General features: G+C 45.4%; 1 protein-coding gene across 6 annotated transcripts in view; it reads left to right on the top strand.

Annotated features, from left to right (window-relative positions):
* GOLGA3 (golgin A3) overlaps positions 1 to 22,197 on the top strand; it is a 59,627-nt gene that overhangs the window by 24,097 nt on the left and 13,333 nt on the right. For all 6 annotated transcript variants that reach the window (XM_060683816.2, XM_087880259.1, XM_087880260.1 and 3 more), the window contains exons 5-18: positions 135 to 820; positions 2,581 to 2,692; positions 3,238 to 3,544; positions 6,176 to 6,378; positions 8,159 to 8,296; positions 10,020 to 10,181; positions 11,192 to 11,560; positions 12,949 to 13,026; positions 13,634 to 13,897; positions 15,338 to 15,432; positions 16,643 to 16,859; positions 16,949 to 17,092; positions 19,072 to 19,269; positions 21,180 to 21,296. In XM_060683816.2, coding sequence (XP_060539799.2) covers positions 135 to 820; positions 2,581 to 2,692; positions 3,238 to 3,544; positions 6,176 to 6,378; positions 8,159 to 8,296; positions 10,020 to 10,181; positions 11,192 to 11,560; positions 12,949 to 13,026; positions 13,634 to 13,897; positions 15,338 to 15,432; positions 16,643 to 16,859; positions 16,949 to 17,092; positions 19,072 to 19,269; positions 21,180 to 21,296 — 3,090 coding nt within the window. The remainder of the gene's footprint in view (positions 1 to 134; positions 821 to 2,580; positions 2,693 to 3,237; positions 3,545 to 6,175; positions 6,379 to 8,158; positions 8,297 to 10,019; positions 10,182 to 11,191; positions 11,561 to 12,948; positions 13,027 to 13,633; positions 13,898 to 15,337; positions 15,433 to 16,642; positions 16,860 to 16,948; positions 17,093 to 19,071; positions 19,270 to 21,179; positions 21,297 to 22,197) is intronic.

The raw sequence follows: 22,197 nt of genomic DNA, 5'->3' as shown, positions 1-22,197 counted from the left end.
GATGACAACGGGTATCACTGTTACATGTTTCATCCATAATCGTGTAGTTTTGATGGCTGCTGTTGTTGTTATTGTTATTTCATTTTTTTCCCCTTCTTGGTCTTCCTTTCCTGCCTTCTTCTCTTTTACTCCAGCTGTTTACAGCTAAAAGCCGCCCCTCCAGCACCCTGGATCCCGAGCTGATGTGGAATCCGGAGATCTTACCGAGGGCCAGCCCCGTGACCATGACCAAAGAATACTCCTTTTTGCGAACCAGTGTCCCGCGAGGACCAAAAGTGGGGAGTTTGGGCCTCCCAGCTTCCTTGAAAGAGAAAAAAAATTCCAGATCTTCCAGAACAAGCCGGATCCGGTCGCTGGCAGATTATCGAACGGAAAACCCAGACGGAAGTGCCAGTGGGACCGTCCCGGTGGCTGATTCCTCGGGCGGGTCTCTGAAACAGAACTCAAACAGCCTGACCTCGGTTGTGTCTTCCATCAGCCTGACCCCCGATTCAGATGACCGGTTGGAAACTTTGTCCTTGGCGGGAGACAGCGTGTCAGAAATGGATGGCAGCGAAGCGGGAATGAGGCTGGATGGCAACGAAAGCGACAGCTCGACCTACAGCAGCGTGTCAGGAAGAGGCCTCACTTCCTCCAGCCCCAAAAGCAAGCCGGGTATGGCCTTCACCATCAACGGACAGGAGGTCCCGTTAGATGCTGTTGGACAGTTCCCTTCCATCAGGGAGGTTCTGCAGGCTGCCGCAACAGAGCAACGGGCTCAGGAACAGGAACAGGAAGTCAACGGGGAAGCCAGAAGCCGGCGGGACAGTATTTCTAGCAGGTAAAGCTGTTTTGGTATCTTCTCCAACTCTGAAGGTTCCAGCTTGGACACTTTTGTCCCAAAGGTGCTTTTTTCAAAAGGCAACTGGACTTGGTTTGTTTCTCCTGGAAACAAAGAAAGTTCCTTCCTGCTTTCAGTTCTGAAGGAGCTTCTTGGATGAGAAGACATTTTTCCTTGAAGATGTTCCCCTTCTCATCCAAGAATCTTCTTCAGTGCTGTTCTTCTCATCCAAGGAGCTTCTTCAGTTCAGTTCTTCTCATCGAAGAAGCTTCTTCAGTTCAGTTCTTCTCATCCAAGAATCTTCTTTAGTTCCGTTTTTCTCATTCAAAAATCTTCTTCAGTTCTGTTCTTCTCATCGAAGAAGCTTCTTCAGTTCAGTTCTTCTCATCCAAGAATCTTCTTTAGTTCCGTTTTTCTCATTCAAAAATCTTCTTCAGTTCTGTTCTTCTCATCCAAGAAGCTTCTTCAGTTCTTCTCATCCAAGAAGCTTCTTCAGTTCAGTTCTTCTCATCCAAGAATCTTCTTTAGTTCCGTTTTTCTCATCCAAGGATCTTCTTCAGTTCAGTTCTTCTCATCCAAAAAGCTTCTTCAGTTCTATTCTTCTCACCCAAGAAGCTTCTTCAGTTCAGTTCCGTTCTTCTCATCCAAGCAGCTTCTTCAGTTCAGTTCTTCTCATCCAAGAATCTTCTTTAGTTTTGTTTTTCTCATTCAAAAATCTTCTTCAGTTCCGTTCTTCTCATCCAAGAAGCTTCTTCAGTTCAGTTCTTCTCATCCAAGAATCTTCTTTAGTTCTGTTTTTCTCATTCAAAAATCTTCTTCAGTTCAGTTCTTCTCATCCAAGAAGCTTCTTCAGTTCCGTTCAGTTCTTCTCATCCAAGGAGCTTCTTCAGTTCAGTTCTTCTCATCGAAGAAGCTTCTTCAGTTCAGTTCTTCTCATCGAAGAAGCTTCTTCAGTTCAGTTCTTCTCATCCAAGAATCTTCTTCAGTTCTGTTCTTCTCATCCAAGAAGCTTCTTCAGTTCTTCTCATCCAAGCAGCTTCTTCAGTTCAGTTCTTCTCATCCAAGAATCTTCTTTAGTTCCGTTTTTCTCATTCAAAAATCTTCTTCAGTTCTGTTCTTCTCATCCAAGAAGCTTCTTCAGTTCTTCTCATCCAAGAAGCTTCTTCAGTTCAGTTCTTCTCATCCAAGAATCTTCTTTAGTTCCGTTTTTCTCATCCAAGGATCTTCTTCAGTTCAGTTCTTCTCACCCAAGAAGCTTCTTCAGTTCAGTTCCGTTCTTCTCATCCAAGAAGCTTCTTCAGTTCAGTTCTTCTCATCCAAGAATCTTCTTTAGTTCTGTTTTTCTCATTCAAAAATCTTCTTCAGTTCAGTTCTTCTCATCCAAGAAGCTTCTTCAGTTCCGTTCAGTTCTTCTCATCCAAGGATCTTCTTCAGTTCAGTTCTTCTCATCCAAAAAGCTTCTTCAGTTCTATTCTTCTCACCCAAGAAGCTTCTTCAGTTCAGTTCCGTTCTTCTCATCCAAGAAGCTTCTTCAGTTCAGAACTGAAGGAAGGAAGGAACTTTCTTTGTATCCCGGACAAGCAAAGTCCAGTTGCCTTTTGAAAAAGTATGTTTTGAACAACCATGACCTGGATGACGGAGAATCTCCATAGACGTCATGGATTCTTGCTTTGCATTTGTTTGATCTGCTAAAGAGCATCTTATTTTTTTTGTAATTGGCGCAGCTTCACAAAGTGTGCATCTGTTTTGTCTCACCCCAGCATATCCATGGAAAGTTCAGTCGCAGGAACCCACGATGAGCTGCTCCAAGTCCTCAAAGAGAAGATGAGGCTTGAAGGACAATTGGAGGCACTGTCATTAGAAGCCAACGAGGTACAAAATTATCTTCTATTTAAAAACCCGTTCTCCAGAATTAAGAGAAGCACATCACTGGTTTTGTAGGTTCAAGGATGAGTTATGGAATATATCGGGTATCTCTGGATGGAGGGTGGCATTTCAGGTCATTGTTGATAGACCTAGTCTTACCTGCAGATCTCAAAACCTCTTGAGATGGTAGAATCTTAAACTGGGAAGAGGCCATTTAAGCCCCAGGGTTCCCTTTGCTTCCAGGTGCAGGAATCCCAATGAAAGCATTCCCAGGAGACGGGGGTTTAGCCTTCCTATAGAGTGAATGTGAAAATAATACAGGGTGGTTTGTGATCTTGATGGTGGTTTGGGGATCCACATCTACTATCCATCTACTGTAAAAATTCCTTCTGAAGAGGTGCCATGGACAAGATATTTGGTCTTGTGTCCAAAACATGGAAGGTGTTATAGAAGGTTTTGAAGGCCCACCTCAACCCGGTTTCGATGATGACACCTCTGTCACTCTGCCTTGCTTTGATAGAAAATGTGACACCAGATTTATCTTTGTGTAGGCCCTCAAAGAAAAAGCAGAATTGCAAGCCCAGCTGGCTGCGGTCCAGATGAAACTCCAAACCCACATGGAGCATTCACAAACCAGCCAGCAGAAGCAGGACTCCCTGAATTCAGAGGTGGCTACCTTGAAGCAGTCCTGCTGGGACCTGGAACGTGCCATGGCTGAGCTACAAACCACCTTGGAGGCCAAGAACGCTGGCTTGGTTGCTTCCCATAATGACCTGCAGTTGGCAGAAGAGCAGTACCAGAGACTGATGGGGAAGGTGGAGGACTTGCAGAAAAATGTCCTCGGCAAGGATAGCATGGGTGAGTAGCACACAAGCAGAGTGTCTTCAGTCCATCTGCTCTTGCGTGAGAATCCTACAAAGCGTCACGTCCCAAATAGATTGATTGTAACCTGACCGCAAACCACCACCTTCATGAGTCTGTATTGAAGAGAGAGAAATCAGAAAGATCACAAATCTTTCTGATCCATCCTTTCTTAATTATCATGTCTTTGGTAGGTGGTAAGATGATGACTTTGTCAGGGTTCCAAGTAATGCGCCCATAGTAAGCAGAACTCCGAGGCAAGCAGGTTCCTCGAAGAATAGGTTTATTGGACATATCATATTAGCACAGATTGGTGAAAACCGACTCTAAAAGTTCCTGCGGTTTTCACCTAATTAAACGTAAAAGTTATTCCCCCTTTCCCAAAGAATCAGTCACATGGTCCAATCAAGTGCTGTCCGGTTGCTTGGAAACTTCACTCCTCCTCTTTTCAGCCAGCTGGGGGAATGTCCTTGGTTCTCAGGGGAAACTATTTTGTTTTGGCTACAAAACCCCAGCTATCTCTATTCCCTGCTCCCTATCCCTCAACACCATTGTGGCAACGCTGAAGCCTCCGAGATGGCCGCAGTCAGACCAGCTTCAGAGTTGACAGACTTCCTGTGGAGGTCCCAAAGATACTTTCTCCAAAAGGCCACTGTATCTGAGGAGGATACAGAAGAAATTAAAAGACGCTTGCTCCTGGGGAGGAAAGCTGTGGCAAAGTTAGACAGCATACTAAAAAGCAGAGATATCACCCTGCCAACAAAAGTGCGTATAGTCAAGGCGATGGTTTTCCCAGTTGCAATGGATGGCTGTGAAAGTTGGACCATAAGGAAGGCCGAGGGCCAAAGAATGGAGGCCTTTGAACTCTGGTGCTGGAGAAGACTCCTGCGAGTTCCTTGGACTGCAAGGCCATCCAACAGGTCAGTCCTAGAGGAGATCAACCCTGACTGCTCTTTAGAAGGCCAGATCCTGAAGAGGAAACTCAAATCCTTTGGCCACCTAATGAGAAGGAAGGACTCCCTGGAGAAGAGCCCAATGCTGGGAACGATGGAGGGCAAAAGAAGAAGGGGACGGCGGAGAACAAGATGGCTGGATGGAGTCACGGAAGCAGTTAGCAGAGCTTCAATGGACTCCAGAGGATGGTAGAGGACAGGAAGGCCTGGAGGAACGTTGTCCATGGGGTCGCGATGGGTCGGACATAACTTCGCAACTAACAACAACAACATTTGAGGATACAGATAAACTCCAAGTGGTCTCTTATCTGGAGAGGAATTCAGAAGATGAAATGGAACACATATAAAAAGAAAAAAAGAGAGAAGTCAGAGCGAGATAAAGGGTTGAGCAAAAAGTTGTTAGAAAATGGGATCCTAAAAAAAAAAGAAAAACAGAGGAAAAACAAACAAACAAGAACATCCAGTTGTTTTTTGGAGAAAGCTCCTTTGGGACAACCATGGAGACGAGAATGATTGAGTTTCTCCATAGACACTTCCTGTGGAGGTCGTTTCATGACTGTGGAATTATACTCCAGGAGAAGTCCATTCAGGAGCTTCTTTGTGCTTTGATGACCTGTTCCATTCCATCAGACGTCATATGGTTTATTTTAGACTTTCCCCGGCTGTGGTTTTGAAAAATATACTCCCTTGTTTGGCCTATTTTATTTGCTTTTCAATTACCTACCCTGGACTTTTCAAAAGAAGGAATAAGTGGTGGGACTCATCTCCGGGGGGGGGTGGGGGATGAGTCTGCCTATAGAGATGAGGTGGACCGGTTGCTTTCGTGGTGTGGAGACAATAACTTGGTCCTTAACAACAGTAAGACCACTAGGAGTTTATAGTGGATTATAAAAGGAATAGATCAGACATCCAGCCCTTGGTTATCAATGGAGACCGAGTGGAACAAGTGGCCAGTTTTAAGTTTCTGGGTATCATCATAAAAGAGGATCTGACCTGGGGGGGCTCACATTGCAACACTGATCAAAAGGGCCCAGCAGAGATTATACTACCTGAGACTTCTCAGGAAACAACAACTGAATGAAAAACTGCTGGTGACCTCCTACCGCTGCACCATAGAGAGTATTTTAACTGACTGCACCTGTGTATAGTTTGCCAATTGCACAGTGGCAGATAGGACAGCGCTCCAGAGGGTCAACGTCATTGCCCAGAGGATCATTAGTTGCCCCCTCTCCTCTTTGGAAGAGCTTTTATAGCTCCCGCTGCCTTAAGAAAGCTCAAAACATTCTTAAAGATCCATCTCATCCTGGGCACCCTTTTTTTTTTTGAACTATTACCATCTGGCAGCCGGTACAGGGCAATAAAAACAAGGACAAATAGGCTGAAAAACAGCTTCTATCCCACAGCAGTAACTATATTGAATTCTACTGTCTAGTGCAATATTAATGCAATGTCAGGGGTTTTCAATTCAATTGTGTAGAATGTGAAGGATGTGTGTTTTTGTTTTATCTTTTTATAGTTTTCTTAGGTGTGATGTACACTGAAGATGGCATTTAATTTTGTTGTACGAGGTGCAAGTGACAATAAACTAAATCAGGCCGTTGCTGTCGATAGCTACAGATGGAGTTTCATAACTCTTCCCTTCCTTTGTTTTACATTTTTCATCCTGGCTTTTTAGTTCATGATCTCCGGCAGCAGCTCTCCTCGTTACAAAGCCAACTCCAGCAGGTCGAGCTGGACCGCGCGTCCTTGACCGGTAAGCTGAAGTCATCGCAGGCAGAGATCGCATCCCTGCAGAAAGTTCGGCACTGGTACCAACAACAGCTGACTGTGGCTCAACAAGCGAGGATTCGTCTGCAGAGCGATATGGCCAACGTAAAAGTAAGCACAGCTTGCTTCTCTCCCTGCTCTCATTCAGTACCCAGACCTCATTTCCCTATGTGCGGTATTACCAGTGGTGGGATGCTGCCGGTTTAATAACCGGTTCGGCGATTCGCTGTGCACGCATGCACAGTTTTACAATTACTAACCTTCTGTATTATCACTTGGGAGTAAAACAGCTGAGGCACGGCAATCCGCTCTGCCATGCCAATCAGCTGAGAAGATAAAGGTAAGTAAGGTGGGCGGACGGACTTGATCGTTGGAGTGAACCGGTTTGCTCCCAGCTGATTGTCAGAGTTACCAGTTCTCCCGAACCGGTCGAATCCCATCCCTGGGTATTACTGTGTTAATTCAATAGATCCAAAAAGAGATTGGCTGATTGTGGTTTCAAACAATTGAGGAGCCTTGGTAGTACAGTGGTCTAAAGCACCCTGTTATTAAGACCAGCTGCCTGCAATTACTGCAGGTTCGAATCTCGCCAGGCTCAAGGTTGACTCAGCCTTCCATCCTTTCTAAGGTAGGTAAATTGAGGACCCAGTTGTGGGGGCAATAAGCTGACTTTGTATAAATATACAAAAGGATGAAGGCTATTGCTTAGCACATTGTAAGCCGCCCTGAGTCTCCGGAAAAGGGCGGCATATAAATCAAATTAAAAAAAAAAAAAACGGTGTGTGTGTGTGTGACAATCATTGCTTTCAATGGGAAACAATTTTCTGCAGGTTTCTCTAGATGTGATGGGATGCAGTGAGGAGGTGGAGGGAGAGGATGGATTCAACCTGGATATTATGTGTGGGAGAAAGAGGGTGAAGACAGCCTCTCCCTAATAGTTCTCAGATTATATTGTAGGTGCATATAGTTCAGCCTGGCAAGAGTCCGTCTATGGGTGCGAAACAATAGAACTCAACTTTGAAGAATCACCCACCGCATGTCATTCTTGGTTTGGTTGTGACACATGTTTGACTCTTAAGCAAACCAGTTGTAGACCAGTGAGACTCTAGAAAGAGTGCAGAGAAGAGCAACCAGGATGATGAGGGGACTGGAGGCTAAAACATACGATGAACAGTTGCAGGAACTGGGCGTGGCTAGTCTAGTGAAGAGAAGGACCAGGGGAGACAGGATAGCAAGTCTTCCAATATTTGAGGGGCTGCCAAAGAGAGGAGGGGGTCACTCTATTGTCCAAAGCACCTGAAGGCCAGACAAGGAACAATGGATGGAAACTGAAGAAGGAGAGATTCAACCTGGAAATAAGGAGGAACTTTCTGACAGGGAGAACAATCAACCGATGGAACAGAAGTTGCCTTCAGAAGTTGTGGGAGCTTCATCACTGTAGGCTTTCAAGAAGAGACTGGGCTGCCGGAAATGGTGCAGGGTCTCTTGCTTGGGTGGGGGGTTGGACTAGATGACCTACAAGGTCCCTTCCAACTCTGTTAATCTGTCTGTAGAGTCTTCCATAGCCGCCACAATGAAGGCTATTCTTATTCCTCCTTGTTCGTTCCTTTATTTGGTTTATATGGCCATCCACCCATCTCACAATGGCATCTCACTTAGAGAGCTAACTCCGGCCACACTCACGACGATATAAAAATGCATGAGAGCAACCCCAATCAGCCATAAATGGCTGCTTTGAGTGTCTTCGTAAAGGGCATCTGAGGCACAATTACAAGCCATATCGCCTTTTAACGTAAAGAAAAGAAGGCCACCAAGTATAACCCTTAATAGCTGGGAATTGATTTCTTCAGATGTCTCTAAACACAGTCCTTTCTCTCCCTTTTTCCCCAAGGCTGGACAGATGACTCAAGTCGGCCTGCTGGAACATCTGAAGTTAGAGAACGTAACCCTGTCCCATCAATTAACGGAGACGCAGCATCGATCGATCAAAGAGAAGGAACGCATCGCCGCGCAGCTGCAAAACATCGAGGTAAAGACGACAGAGGTTTCTCTATGCAGCACAGATTTTCTGAATGAGGCCTGTTTGATTGACAATCCTTGTAAATCTGCATAAATGCAGAGCCAGTAGTGATAAAAACTACCAGTTCGGGCGAATAGGTAGTAAAAAATGCTTTTAAAAAGTAAAAAAAAAGGTTCCAACAATCGTGTGGCACAGCTGTGATTGTCGGAACCTTTTTTTTTTTAAAGCATTTTTTTACTACCGGTTCGGGCGAATAGGTAGTAAAAAATGCTTTAAAAAGTATTTTTAAAGGCCACGCCCACCCAGTCACATGACCCCCACCACCAAGCCATGCCCACCAAGCCACGCCCACAGAACCGGTAGCAAAAAAAAAATTGCATTTCACCATACCACATAAACGGATAAGGAATCGGTTCTCAGGAATATCCCAGCCTCTAAACATTTTGTTAGATTCTAGAATGAAATACAAAAATATAAAAACAAATAGGAGGACACAGCGGGAAGGGGAAGGGGAAAGAAAAGCGAGGGGGGGGGAGAAAAGGCATTGACTTCCAACTCCCTCTGTTGCAATAGAATAAAGCTTTAACAATGGACCTCAGCTTTTTACTTTTCCATAAGAATATAAACTATGGTAGCCATTTCTATAACAACAATTTTAATCAGTAAAACCCAAAATCGAAGTTTCATTCTTTTCCACCTCAGGCACAAAGTCCAGAAGTGGTTTCCAAGTAGAATCAAAAGTTACTTATGTTCTTTCCTTTGATCCAAATGGTCAATTTAGCCATCGCTGCCAACTCCATCAACTTCTGTAAGCCATTCATCTTGAAATGCCCTTCCATTTTTGTGCATATGGTAGTCTTGCTGCCATCAACATATATAAGATCGAAGTTCCAAATTCCCCCCCCCCAAGTCTTTTTCCACTAACCCCAAAAGAAAGCTTTCTGGTTTCATCTTGATCTTCGGTTTAAGAATTTTTGGTATTAAAATATGAATCTTACGTTGTGACCTAGGCCTAAGTAGTTATTACCAGACACAATCAGTCCTAAACAAACATATTTTATTACAACAGCTGAGAATTGCTTCATTCTCAGTTTAGTCCAAATTAAGTCCAAAACAAATTCTTCATAAACAGTCTTTCAGCCTTATTACCAACCTTTGTCTTCTTTGGCACCCTGCCAAAAGCTTTTCTTGGCAAAAGTTCAGAAGCAAGAGATGCTGGCAAGAAACAAAAGGTAGCAACGTTGCTTTCCTACAAAGATCCCAAGAGCTGTTGCTGCTCTTTTAAACCTTCTGGGAGGGGCCAATCATCTCCTGGCCTTTCTCCCGAGTTGTCCTTTTTGCTTTAGCTGCTCTTGCCTTCTGGCAGCTCTGCGCATGCATGCATTAGGAACAGGCTCCTCCTGTTCCTCTGCCTCTCTGCTGTCCGACTCTGGAGGCTCTGGAGTCCACGCATCACTCCCAGATGGCCCTGGCCCCATCCCTGCCTCCGACGCAGAGCCTTCATCTGGGCCTTCCCCAGATTCCAGGACTGGCCTGGTCCTCCCCAGCCTCCTCACTGTCCGGCTCCGCTGCCAGTTCCGCAGGCTGTTGGCGGACCACAACATCTTACTCCAAAATTTATCAGGAACGTGCATCTCTGTATCTTCTTTTTCACTCATGCGGTTCTTATTTCTTAGCATCGCCTTGGCACCTGTTACCACCGTTTTTAACAACTTCTGATGCTTCTGTACAGGCTGACATGTTAGACCAGGAAGCGGCCTTTCTACAGATCCAGGAGGCTAAGAGTATGATAGAAGACGACTTGCAGAGGAAACTGGAGGAGTTTGAGGACGAGAAAGAACAGCTTCAAAAGATGGCTGATTCGGCAGCATCATTGGAACAGGAGCTAGAAAAGGTACAAAAGTTTTGTGCATTGCATTACAACCAAAGATGTGTGACTCTCATGTAAAGGTTGAGGTTGATTCCTGTAATGGAATGTAGTCTGGATTCCCAGGTGGGAGGGGCTGTGTTCCAGAGGAGTTAAGAGGCAACTCAGTTCAGAGACAGGACGTTGTAGCAGATAATTTTGTGTACTACGCTTAGGTCAGTCTGAAGGCGGCATAGTTCTAAGTTGTCCAAGCCCAAAATTTCAAGCCTGGTGGCATAAGTTACTCGTTACTCCCATATAACACCCCTCCTGCGGGAGCTGCACTGGTTACCAGTGGTTCTCCGGGTCCGCTTCAAGGTGCTAGTCCTCACCTATAAGGCCCTTCATGACTTAGGTCCGGGATATTTGCATGACCTTCTCCTACCTGCCTCTCACCGTCTTGTTCGCTCACATAGGGCCGCTCTCCTCAGGGTTCCGACGGTGAGCCAATGTCACCTTGCTGTGCCCAGGGGTAGGGCCTTCTCTGTGGGTGCTCCCACCCTCTGGAATGAATTATCTACCGAGCTCCGGACGGCTCCTGATCTCCGTTCCTTCCGTCGGGACCTGAAGACTTGGCTGTTCAAACAAATAGGCTGACTCTGATTCCGGGTTTTATTATTTACTATTAATTAGTTATTTGGATTAAATTATGATTTTATTGTACTTGTTTCTTAACTTGTGTTCGCCGCCCTGAGTCCTTCGGGAGAATGGCGGCATATAATACAGGTAATAAATAAATAAATAAATAAATAAGGTATTCTGTTGCGAGCAGAGGAGTGGAGAACTCTTCTCGTGAAATACCTCTGGACTCGCTCAATCATATTTATGTCCGATATACAGTGTGGATTCCAGGCAGATGAGCTGTATTCGAGAATTGGTCTAGCAAAGGTTTTGTATGCCCTAGTTTGCAATACAGTGTTACCGGAGAAGAAGGATGCCTGCTTTTACCTTGAGAGGAGATCACGGTGATGGTGAACTTCTTTGTGTCCTTGGCCCAGGTCAAACTAACGCTTCAACAGCGAGACGTCCAGGTGGAGACCCTGCAGCAGGAACAGCTGGATCTCATGAGACAATTGACCTCCGCCCAAGAGACGTTACAGACCCGAGACCAAACCGTGGGTGAGCTTCAGGTGCGCTACGACGAACTGGAGGCCAGGTTGGCTGAACTGCAAGGAGAGGCCGCCTCGAAGGACGACTCCATCCGCTATTTGCAGAACGAGAAGATCGTCTTAGAGGTTGCCCTGCAGGTGGCAAAGGCGGGACAAGAAGGACTCGAAGAGTCCATCCAGCATTTGGGAGGCCACACCGAGGCGGCCTCAGATGTTTTGGAGCAGCTCAAGCAAGATGTAGCCATCAAATCAAGTCAGGTATAAATTTCTCCATTTAACCATCCCTTTTTTCTTTGGTGCTCTTAGCTATTACAGGTAATCCTCGACTTACGACCCACAATTGAGCCCAAAATTTCTGTGGCCAAGCGAAGACAGTTCTTAAGTCAGTTTTGCCCCATTTTACACCGTTCTTAAGTGAATCACTGCAGTTGTTACGTTAGTAACATGGTTGTTAAGCGAATCTGGCTTCCCTATTGCTGGTCAGAAGGTCGCAAAAGGAGATCACATGCAACCGTCATAAATATGAGCCAGTTGCCAAGTGTCTGAATTTTGATCACATGACCGTGGGGATACTTCAACAGTTGTCAGGGTAGGGTAGGGTAGGGTAGGGTAGGGTAGGGTAGGGTAGAATAGAATAGAATAGAATAGAATAGAATAGAATAGAATAGAATAGAATAAGAATAGAATAGAATAGAATAGAATAGAATAGAATAGAATAGAATAGAATGAAAGAAATAATAGGAATAGACTAGACTAGACTTGAATTGAATTGAATTGAATTCTTTATTGGCCAAGCGTGATTGGACACACAAGGAATTTGTCTTTGGTGCATATGCTCTCAATGTACATAAAAATACAAGATACATTCGTCAAGAATCATAACGTACAACAGTTAATGATAGTCATAGGGTACAAATAAGCAATCAAATCATACTAGGAAACAATATAAATCGTAAGGATACAAGCAACAAAGTTACAGTCATACAGTCATAAGTGGGAGGAGATGGGTGGTGGGAACGATGAGAAGACTAATAGTAATAGTAATGCAGACTTAGTGAATAGTTTGATAGTGTTGAGGGAAGTATTTGTTGAGCAGAGTGATGGCGTTCGGGGGAAAAACTGTCCTTGTGTCTAGTTGTTCTGGTGTGCAGTGCTCTATAGCGTCATTTTGAGGGTAGGAGTTGAAACAGTTTATGTCCAGGATGTGAGGGGTCTGTCGATATTTTCACAGCCCTCTTTTTGACTCGTGCAGTATACAGGTCCTCGACGGAAGGCAGGTTGGTAGCCATGGTTTTTTCTGCAGTTCTAATGATCCTCTGAAGTCTGTGTCTGTCTTGTTGGGTTGCAGAGCCAAACCAGACAGTTATGGAGGTGCAGATGACAGACTCAATAATTCCTCTGTAGAACTGGATCAGCAGCTCCTAGGCAGTTTGAGCTTCCTGAGTTGGCGATGGTCATAAGTCACTTATTTCAGTGCCATTGTAACCGTGAGCAGTCACTAAATGAACAAGTCAAGGATTACCCGTATTGCCTAAAACAATGGAAATTTAAATGTTGGGTCTCCTAGATTGAGTCTGTCTTCATGACTGCAGGAGATTTTTCTCCTTTCGTTCTTATCCAACGTTTCCTCTTTTTTGTTCTGGTAGGTGGAAAACCTGCAACAGGAAAGTGCAAATCTGAAGAAGCAAACTCAGAAAGTGAAGGAACAGTACCTTCAACAGAAGGTCCGTATGCATGTTTTTTTCCTAAATTTTCTCACTCTTGGAAAAACTGGAAAATATGAAATGTTTCATCCGTGCTTGCATCTTAATTGTCACGGTCAAATTAATCATGTCTCCCCTAGTTCTTCTTTTCATTAAACTAGACATTCCCAGTTCCTGCAACTGCTCTTCATATGTTTTAGCCTCCAGGCCTTTGATCGTCTGAGTTTCTCTTCTCTGCACTTTTTCCAAAGTCTCCACATCTTTTTTATAGTGTGGTGACCAAAATTGGTTGCACTATTCCATGTGTGGCCTTACTAGAGTTTTGTAAAGCGGCACTTCTGCTTCACGTGATCTCGATTCTGTGTCTCTGTTTATACAACCCAGGATTGAATTAGCTTGCTTGGCTGTTGCCGCACATTGCTGGCTCATATTCAAGATTCATATTCTTCTTATTGGATCTCCCAAAAGTGTTTTGGACTTGCAAATTTCACACATAGTTACACCATTTTAAAGCAGTTGTATTTTTTTCCCCCCTGGAATCCCAACTGCCGGTTTTGTTGCGGAACAAGAGTTTGATAATCCCATAATATTTTCCATCAAACGGTTCTGGTTGTTTCTTGCCCCGCAGGTGATGGTTGAAGCCTACCGCCGAGACGCGCTTTCCAAAGACCAGCTAATCAGCGAACTGAAGTCCACAAAGAAGAAGCTGGATGCCGAAATCAAAGAGCTAAAGCGACAATTCCTTCAGCTTCAGGGTGAGAAGAAATCCACGGAGCTGGAGAACTCCAAGCTGGCGAAGGATCTGACGCAGATTCAGAAGCAGATGGAGGAACTGGAGAGCCAACTCCAGCTGGCCCAGAAAGAACGAAACGACATGGAGATGGAGCTACAGGTGGGAAGGAAAGCTAAATTTCAGAAATCAATAGAAAAAAAACGAGACATTTCTGTGGTTTTTCCCTCCTTTTTTTAAAAAAAATCGTTCTTTTTTTTTCATAATTAGGGGTAGATTGTAGGGGTGACACCGAAATACAAATTAATTTTATCATATTTTATTTATCTCTATATTAATTTATTGTGTTTTTATTCCGATTTCACTTTAAACTGCATTTTATTTCAATTTCATTTTGAATTGTATTTCATTCCAATGCCATTTTAAATTGTTTTTAATCAGATTTTAGTAATAATTTGTGTCTGGAACTCTGCACTTTGACATGACCCAAGGGCTAATCAATAAAGTAAACTAAACTATACATAATTCACAGTACAGGCAAGTCCTCGACTTATAACATTTCATTTAGTCACCGTTCCAAGTTACAACGACGCTGAAAAAAGTGACTTGGGACCGTTTTCCACACTTATGACTGTTGCAGCACCCACATAGTCACATGATCAAAATTCGGACGCTTAGCAACTGATTCGTATTTATGACGGTCACAGTGTCCCGGGTGTCACGTGATGCCGTTGGATGAGCTTCTGACAAGCAAAGTCAATGGGGAAGCCAGATTCCCTTAACAACCATGTGACTAAACAAATGCAACGATTCGCTTAACAACGGTGGCAAGAAAAGTCATACAATAATAAAATAACTTTATTGTCGTTGTATGTGTATACACAGTATACCCATACAACGAAATTCACTGAACACCCAAAGACCAGGTCCAACACCCATAACGATCCCCAAACACACTCCCACCCACCACAATTCTCCACCCCTAAACCACCCAAACATCCACACAACAGACCAAGTAATGCTGTCCAACAGCTCACCGATGGTAGCCCTTTAGTTCATTGTTGAGTGCAATTACAGCTCTGGGATAAAAACTATTCAGAAGACATGTGGTCCGAGTTTTAATTGTTCTGTATCTTCTGCCAGAAGGCAACAGTCCAAAAAGATTGTAAGCAGGATGGGAAGAGTCTCTGAGAATGTTATGCAACTTTCTCAAACAGCGAGATTCGAAGATGTCGTCCAGGGCTGGTAGCTGGAGTACAATGATATTCTGGGCAGTTTTAATGATTATCTGTAGAGCTTTTTTGTCCGCTACAGAGCTGCTCCCATACCATGCAAGAATGCCGTATGTCAGGACACTCTCAATGGTGCTGCAATAGTAGAACAGAAGTAGATGCTGAGATAGATGCTGAGATAGATACAATGGGGCAAACTTGCTTAACAAAATGTTTTCCCTTAGTGACGTAAATTTTGGGCTCAGTTGTGGTCGTAACTCAGGGACCACCTGTTGTTTCTTTAAGCCAGCCTTGTTCCTAAATAGGTAAGCTCGCTGCATTAATTGTATCGTTTCAATTTTTCTTTCGTGCTTTTTTCCAAATTTCCCAGTCTTTGAGGTTCGACCAAGAACAGATGTCGGCTCTTGTCAAAGTAAACGAAGACTTAAAACGACAAGTGGACGAAATGCAACAAGAAACAAAGCTGTGAGTCTAGCTTGCGTTGGTTTACCTGAATCTTAACACCTTACCTACATCCGTTCTTAGGTTGCCTGTTTAGCCTTTTGACCATTGCAAAACTTGAAGGACGAAGTGAGGCATGTTATGTAACGCTGTTGATTCTGTCCTAAGAATTGTACATTGCACACACCCTCATTAGTTGGCGTGTTATTGTGACATCATGCTTTACAACCTTGCCACCGTCACTAAACGAACGGTTGTATGTCAAAGACTACCTGTATTACTAACTGCTCACATCGCATTCGGAATCTTAGTGGACAACCAGCTAAATATGAGCCAGCAATATGCGGCAGCAGCCAAAAAATCCAATGCAGTCCTAAATTGCATTAACAGAGGGATAAAATCAAGATCACGTGAGGTACTAATACCACTCTATAAAGCCTTTGTAAGGCCACACTTGGAATCCTGCATCCAGTTATGGTCACCGCACTATCAAAAAGAGGTTGAGGCTCTAGAAAGGGTGCAGAGAAGAGCAACCAGGATGATGAGGGGACTGGAGACTAAAACATACGATGAACGGTTGCAGGAACTGGGTGTGGCTAGTCTAGTGAAGAGAAAACAAGGACCAGGGGAGACATGACAGCAGTCTTCCAATATTTGAGGGGCTGCCACAGAGAGGAGGAAGGGGGTCAAGCTATTCTCCAAAGCACCCGAAGGCCAGACAAGGAACAATGGATGGAAACTGAAAAAGGAGAGATTCAACCTGGAAATAAGGAGGAATTTTCTGGCAGTGAGAACAATCAACCGATGGAACAGAAGTTGCCTTCGGAAGTTGTGGGAGCCTCATCACTGGAGGCTTTCAAGAAGAGATTGGACTGCCATTTGTCCGAAATGGTGTAGGGTCTCCTGCCTGGGCGGGGGGTTGGACTAGATGAGCTACAAGGTCCCTTCCAACTCTGTTAATCTGTAATTAGCACCGAGGCGCTTCCAGGTTGAAAGGATTATCTGATGACATCACCGGGGGGGATCCCCAGTTGGGCTCCTTTCATGTTCCCGGCAGGAGCTGGAGTGAAAGGACGGGAGCTCGCCCCATCCCACGACACCACTCGGGTCTCGAACGCGAGCTTGCTGCTCGTTCACCAGCGTCTTAACCATTGTTAAGTGACCACAATAACCACAATTGCGAGCCATTGTGCTCCTTTACTGACTGCCCTTTGCTGTTGGGTTCCCTTTGTAGGGCCATTACTGAACAGAAGCAGAAAATGAAGAGGCTGGGTTCCGATCTGAGCATGGCCCAGAAGGAGATGAAGGCCAAGCACAAAGCGTATGAGAATGCCGTTGGCGTCCTCAGCCGGCGCCTTCAGGAGGCCCTTGCTGCCAAGGAGTCGTCTGAAGCTGAGCTGAATGAACTCAAGGCCCAGTTCTCCGAGAGCGAAAATAACCACGCTAGCCTGGTAAGCCACTTCCTTTCCCTGATCTTCTGAAACCGTGGCACCCTTGTTCGAGCGGGGACACTAACCCAAAATGTGCCTCTGGCCTTCAGGAAAAGATCCGGACGCTGGAGGCGGAATTGCAGTCTCTCACCCACAGTAAGATGGTTCTCGAGAAGGAGCTTCAAGAAGTCATCTCGCTCACCAGCCAAGAACTGGAAGAATACCGAGAGAAGGTCCTTGAGCTTGAAGATGAGGTAATGGCTAAATGGCTTATTGCAGGGGTGTCAAATTCGATTTCACCGAGGGCCGCGTCAGGGCTGTGGGTGGTATTCAGCCGGTTCGCACCGGTTCGCCCGAACCGGTAGTGGAAATCACAGGTGGGCCCGCCCACTCACCCTGGCTCTATGCCATCCTATTTAGGCACGTTTTTGAGGCCGGGCGCATGTGCGGAAGGTGCACGTGCGAGCAAGGCACATGCGCTGAAGGCCGGCCACATTTGTGGAAGGCAAGCACACATGCAAACCAGGCACATGTGTGCATGAAGTGAGCGCACGGGCGGTGAACCGGTAGTAACATAATGTAAAACCCACCGCTGGCTGTGGTTGACCTGGGGGGGGGGCGGATGTGGCCGACTGGGTGAGCATGGCTAGTTTGATGCCACTCCCCAAACTGTGGCATGTTTCCTCTTCGTATTGGGTAGACCAGGACGGTTCCGTGGGCCGGATCCAACCACATTGCAGGCTGGATCCGGCCCCCGGGCCTTGAGTTTGACACCCCTGGCTTATTGAGTTGCTCCGCCGTCTGTTGTGTGGATGTTTGGGTGGTTTAGGGGTGGGGGATTGTGGTGGGTGGGAGTGTGTTTGGGGGTTGTTATGTGTGTTGGACCTGGTCTTTGGGCGTTAAGTGAATTTCATTGTATGGGTATACTGTGTATACACGTACAATGACAATGTAGTAGTAGTTGTAGTAATGAATTTCATTGTATGGGTATACTGTGTATACACGTACAATGACAATGTAGTAGTAGTTGTAGCAAATTTCATTGTATGGGTATACTGTGTATACACGTACAATGACAATGTAGTAGTAGTTGTAGTAGTGAATTTCATTGTATGGGTATACTGTGTATATATGTACAATGACAATGTAGTAGTAGTAGCAGCAATAGTAGTAGTAGTTGTTATTATTAACAAGCATAGTGCAACTGGTTTGACTCCTCGATCTCGTGTGAGTTGGTTAGTTGGATATGGCCAAAGGGTTGCTTAAAACCGTTGAAGCGATTCTTGATTCTTGATAAGGAAGGACTGTAAGGAGTGAATGTCAGTGTCAAGTTTCCGAAAGATGCCCTAATTAATTCATGAGCCATGATCCAAACTTCAAAGGAAATATATTCATTTATTAGGAGCACCATTCCGGCAATACTGGGATGCAGTTAGGACTGATCCCACGTAGATTTACGTTCCCCTATGACCCTGTCTCTCCCCTCCTCTCTGGCCATGTCATAAATCACATTCTCCAATTAACCACTTTGGCTGGCTGTGAAACCTAACACCCTCCTTCTGATTGCGGTCAGGAAGAATGTATGGAATTCACTTCAGTTCTCCCTCCCTCCTGCTCATGGCAACTTGAAAGCTTTGCAAGTTGGCAGTCAGCACAATTGGCATTTTCCATTGGCCAACTCAAATCCTTTACACACACACACACACACCAATTTCTGAAAATGGCGGAGCTAGCCGTTAGGGGCAATCAGTCAACTCTTAGCTGAGTTAGGTTGAAAACTGTGGAGTCCTTGTTGCTCTCTGAGCTGGGTTGTTTTCTTGCAAACGTTTCACCACCATACTGTGTGACACCATCAGTGCTAGAAGGGAGTGGTGTTTAGGGAAGAGAAGGAGGAGGACTGTGGGGTCCTTGTTGGTCTCTCAGCTTGGTTGTGTTTTTCGCAGACGTTTCATGACCCAACTAGGTAACATCATCAGTGCTAGAAGAGAGTTGAGTTTGTGTATATGCAAGTCGTTGCCCTATTAAATTTTAAAACGCAAGTATTTCCCAGAGCCTAAGAAAAGAAAGAAATGGGTCCCTGGGAATCATTCACCTACTTTATCCCTCTCGTCTTCAAAACTAAGTGTTGTCTCTAGCCATCCAAATCATCAGTATCTTTTTTTATTTTTTAAATTGAGAATGCAATGCAGTGTCTTTAATAAGAAAAAAAATAATTGTTTGTGTGTCCACGCAGCTTCAAGAAGCAAGAGGGTTCCGGAGGAAGATCAAGCGCCTGGAAGAGGCCAACAAGAAGCTTTCGCTTGAACTAGAACACGAGCGGGGAAAACTCACCGGCCTTGGCCAGTCCAACGCGGCTCTGCGAGAGCACAACCGCATCCTTGAAGCGGCTCTGGCCAAGAGAGAGGCGGATTTGGTGCAATTGAATCTCCAGGTAGACTTCTCCTTCTTCTTCCTCCTTCTCCTCTTCTTCCTCCTTCTCCTTTTCTTCCTCCTCCTCCTCTTCCTTCTTCTCTCTCTTTTTTTTTTAAATTTGATTTATATGCTGCTCTTCTCCGGAGACTCAGGGCGGCTTACAATGCGTTAAGCCCTGAGAAGAAAGAAGAGAAGCATTCTTTCTTCTCTTCTTCCTCCTCCTTCTCTTTCTCTTTCTCCTCTTCCTTCTCTTTCTCCTTCTTCTCTTTCTCCTCTTCCTCCTCCTCCTCCTCCTTCTCTTTCTCCTTCTCTTCCTCCTCCTCCTTCTCCTCCTTCTCCTCCTCCTCCTCCTTCTCTTCCTCCTCCTCCTTCTCTTTCTCTTTCTCCTTCTCTTCCTTCTTCTCTTTCTCCTTCTCCTCCTCCTTCTCTTTCTCCTTCTCTTCCTCCTCCTCCTTCTCCTCCTCCTCTTTCTCTTCCTCCTCCTCCTCCTTCTCTTTCTCCTTCTCTTCTTCTTCCTTCTTCTCTTTCTCCTTCTCCTCCTCTTCCTCTTCCTTCTCTGTCTCCTCCTCTTCCTCCTCATTCTTCCTCCTCCTCTTCCTCCTCCTCCTCCTTTCTCCTCTTCCTCCTCCTCCTCCATGAAAAAAGCACTTCTCTTGTCTTTTTCCATTATTATGAAAACTTCTCCTCCTCCTCCTCTTTCTCCTTCTTCTATTTCTCCTCCTCCTCTTTCTCCATTGTTATGAAAACACCTCTTCCTCATCCTCTTTCTCCTCCTCCTCCTTTATGAAAAAAAGGAATAGGATTATCTTGAAACTCAAAAAAAAGAAGAAGTGGTGTTATTAGCCATCAAACCTCAAAAATATACTTTTCCCAAAAAGTTTCCACAATTTTGGCCACTATTGTAATCATGACTCCATCTGACCTCCTCCTGCAGCTTTCCGAGTGGATGGTTTCCAGATGTTTTAGACCAGTGTTTCTCAACCTTGAAAAGGTTACGACGAGTGGGCTTCAACTCTCAGAATTCCCCATCCAACCACGAATTGGAGTCCTTACCTCTTAACCCAGGATTCGGACACACTCCTTTAGACCAGGGGTATCAAACTCAAGGCCAGGGGTCTCGATTCACCCGCGGAATGCTTAGATCTGGCCCACGGGCTGCCCTGGAAACAGCGAAGGACCGGCATGTGGTGCCTCTGCCAGCAAAAATGGAGCTCCGTTTTTGCTGGCAGAAAGTTGCAGGTGGCCGTCGCAGCCGAAAATAGGTCAGGAGCCTGTTTTTGCTGGCAGAGTGCTCGGGCCACCACAGGTGCCCCCAACATGAGTGACGTCAAGCTGGCCATGCCTCCCCTGGCCACGCCCCCCCCAACATCAAACACAACCCTGATGCAGTCCTCAATGAAATCGAGTTTGACACCCCTGCTTTAAAACCCCAACTCTGGCGCCAAGGCAGGTCTTGTCCTGTGGACGAATTAAATAATAACTGAGTGCAGAAATAAACGGTGCTGTCAGGGTTCCAAGTAACACCCCCAACGAAAGAAGACTCAGAGGCTTGAGTTTCCTCAAAGTTCCATTTTATTAGAGATGTCATATTGGCACATCTGGGAAAATGAGAGCTTCCATGTTTTCCCCACCCAAAGGAAAGTTCAAGTCCCTGCCCAGTACCCACATGTTCTTCACATGGTCCAATCATCCACCATCCAAATTGGAGATATTTCCCAGTCATCCTACTCCAGGTGCCAGGGCAATGTGTCCTTGACTCTCTTGAGGAAGGAATGTTATTTTGACTACATATCACCCATACTCTATGCAATCCCCGCCTCCCATTTTCCCACAGTAGAAAATGCGGCAGGCCTGAAGGCCCAAACGTAAAAGATGGCTTCCAGATCTGACAGGTGCATTCTCTGCTTTGTGATCTTCCCCATCTTCCAGGTCCAGGCGGTTCTAAGGAGCAAAGAAGAAGAAGATCAAAAGATGAAGCAGCTGATTCAGACTTTGCAAATGGCTTTGGAGAAAGAAAAAGCCAACGTTCTCAGTCTTAAGGAACAGGTACACGTCCTCGCTGAAAGCGTTCAGAGAGCTCAGTTAAGGACTTCTTGGGTGCTTGGTCACCTCTGGGCAGGAGGTCAAGATGGTTTACGGTATAAATGAGTGACTTTGCCTAGAATTACTGTGAACATTGCCAAGATGTGAGACTTGGAAATGCGGTGTTGTGCAGGTTGTTGTGGCCCATCGGCTGCCAGCAGAGCCAGAAGCAGAGTCAGATGAGGAGGAGGTTGAGGGGGAGCCTGGGCCAGCTTCAGAGCCTTTGGAAGGCTCTGATAAGGAAACAGCACGGGAGACAGAGGCAGAGTCAGGGGCTTCCATCCTCCCCCAGATGGAGAGGCAGCTGTCTTCGGGGCCCATCCCAGATGTGCGTATTTGTGGAGAGGAGAGCAAAGGAAAGCAATAAGCCAGCTCTCATGGAAAGGCAGGCGCTAGCCAGCCTTTCCCTGGCTGGGAAATAAATAGGAAGGGTTTGGAAGTGGCTGGTTGTCAGAGACAACCATTTGTTTCTAGTATACAGCAAGAGCCTTGGTAGTACAGTGGTCTAAGGCACCCTGTTATTAAGCTGGTTATTAAGACCAGCTGCCTGCAATTACTGCAGGGTTCGAATCTCGCCAAGGCTCAAGGTTGACTCAGCCTTCCATCCTTTCTAAGGTAGGTGAAATGAGGACAACCTAATAAACGAACTCTACTTTATTGTAAAGCAACCTTGACAGAATCTTGCAAGTTTGAAAGTGCAATTCTCCCATCGTCTCCTTTACAGCCTGGGAAAATAGAGTTCTGAATCTCTTGCCCCACCCATTATGCAGCTGTGGGTACGCTGCCTCTTATCTGACCGTTTCCTAAGCAGCATCGACTGTCCTACAAATGGGTTGGACTTCAACTCCCAGAATTCCTACCTAAC

This window comes from Pantherophis guttatus, chromosome 17 (assembly GCF_059756535.1).
Source record: "Pantherophis guttatus breed Tessera chromosome 17, ASM5975653v1, whole genome shotgun sequence".
NCBI classification, from domain to species: Eukaryota; Metazoa; Chordata; class Lepidosauria; order Squamata; family Colubridae; genus Pantherophis; species Pantherophis guttatus.
The sequence above is the reverse complement of the archived record's forward strand: the minus strand, read 5'-3'. Positions and strand labels throughout refer to the sequence as shown.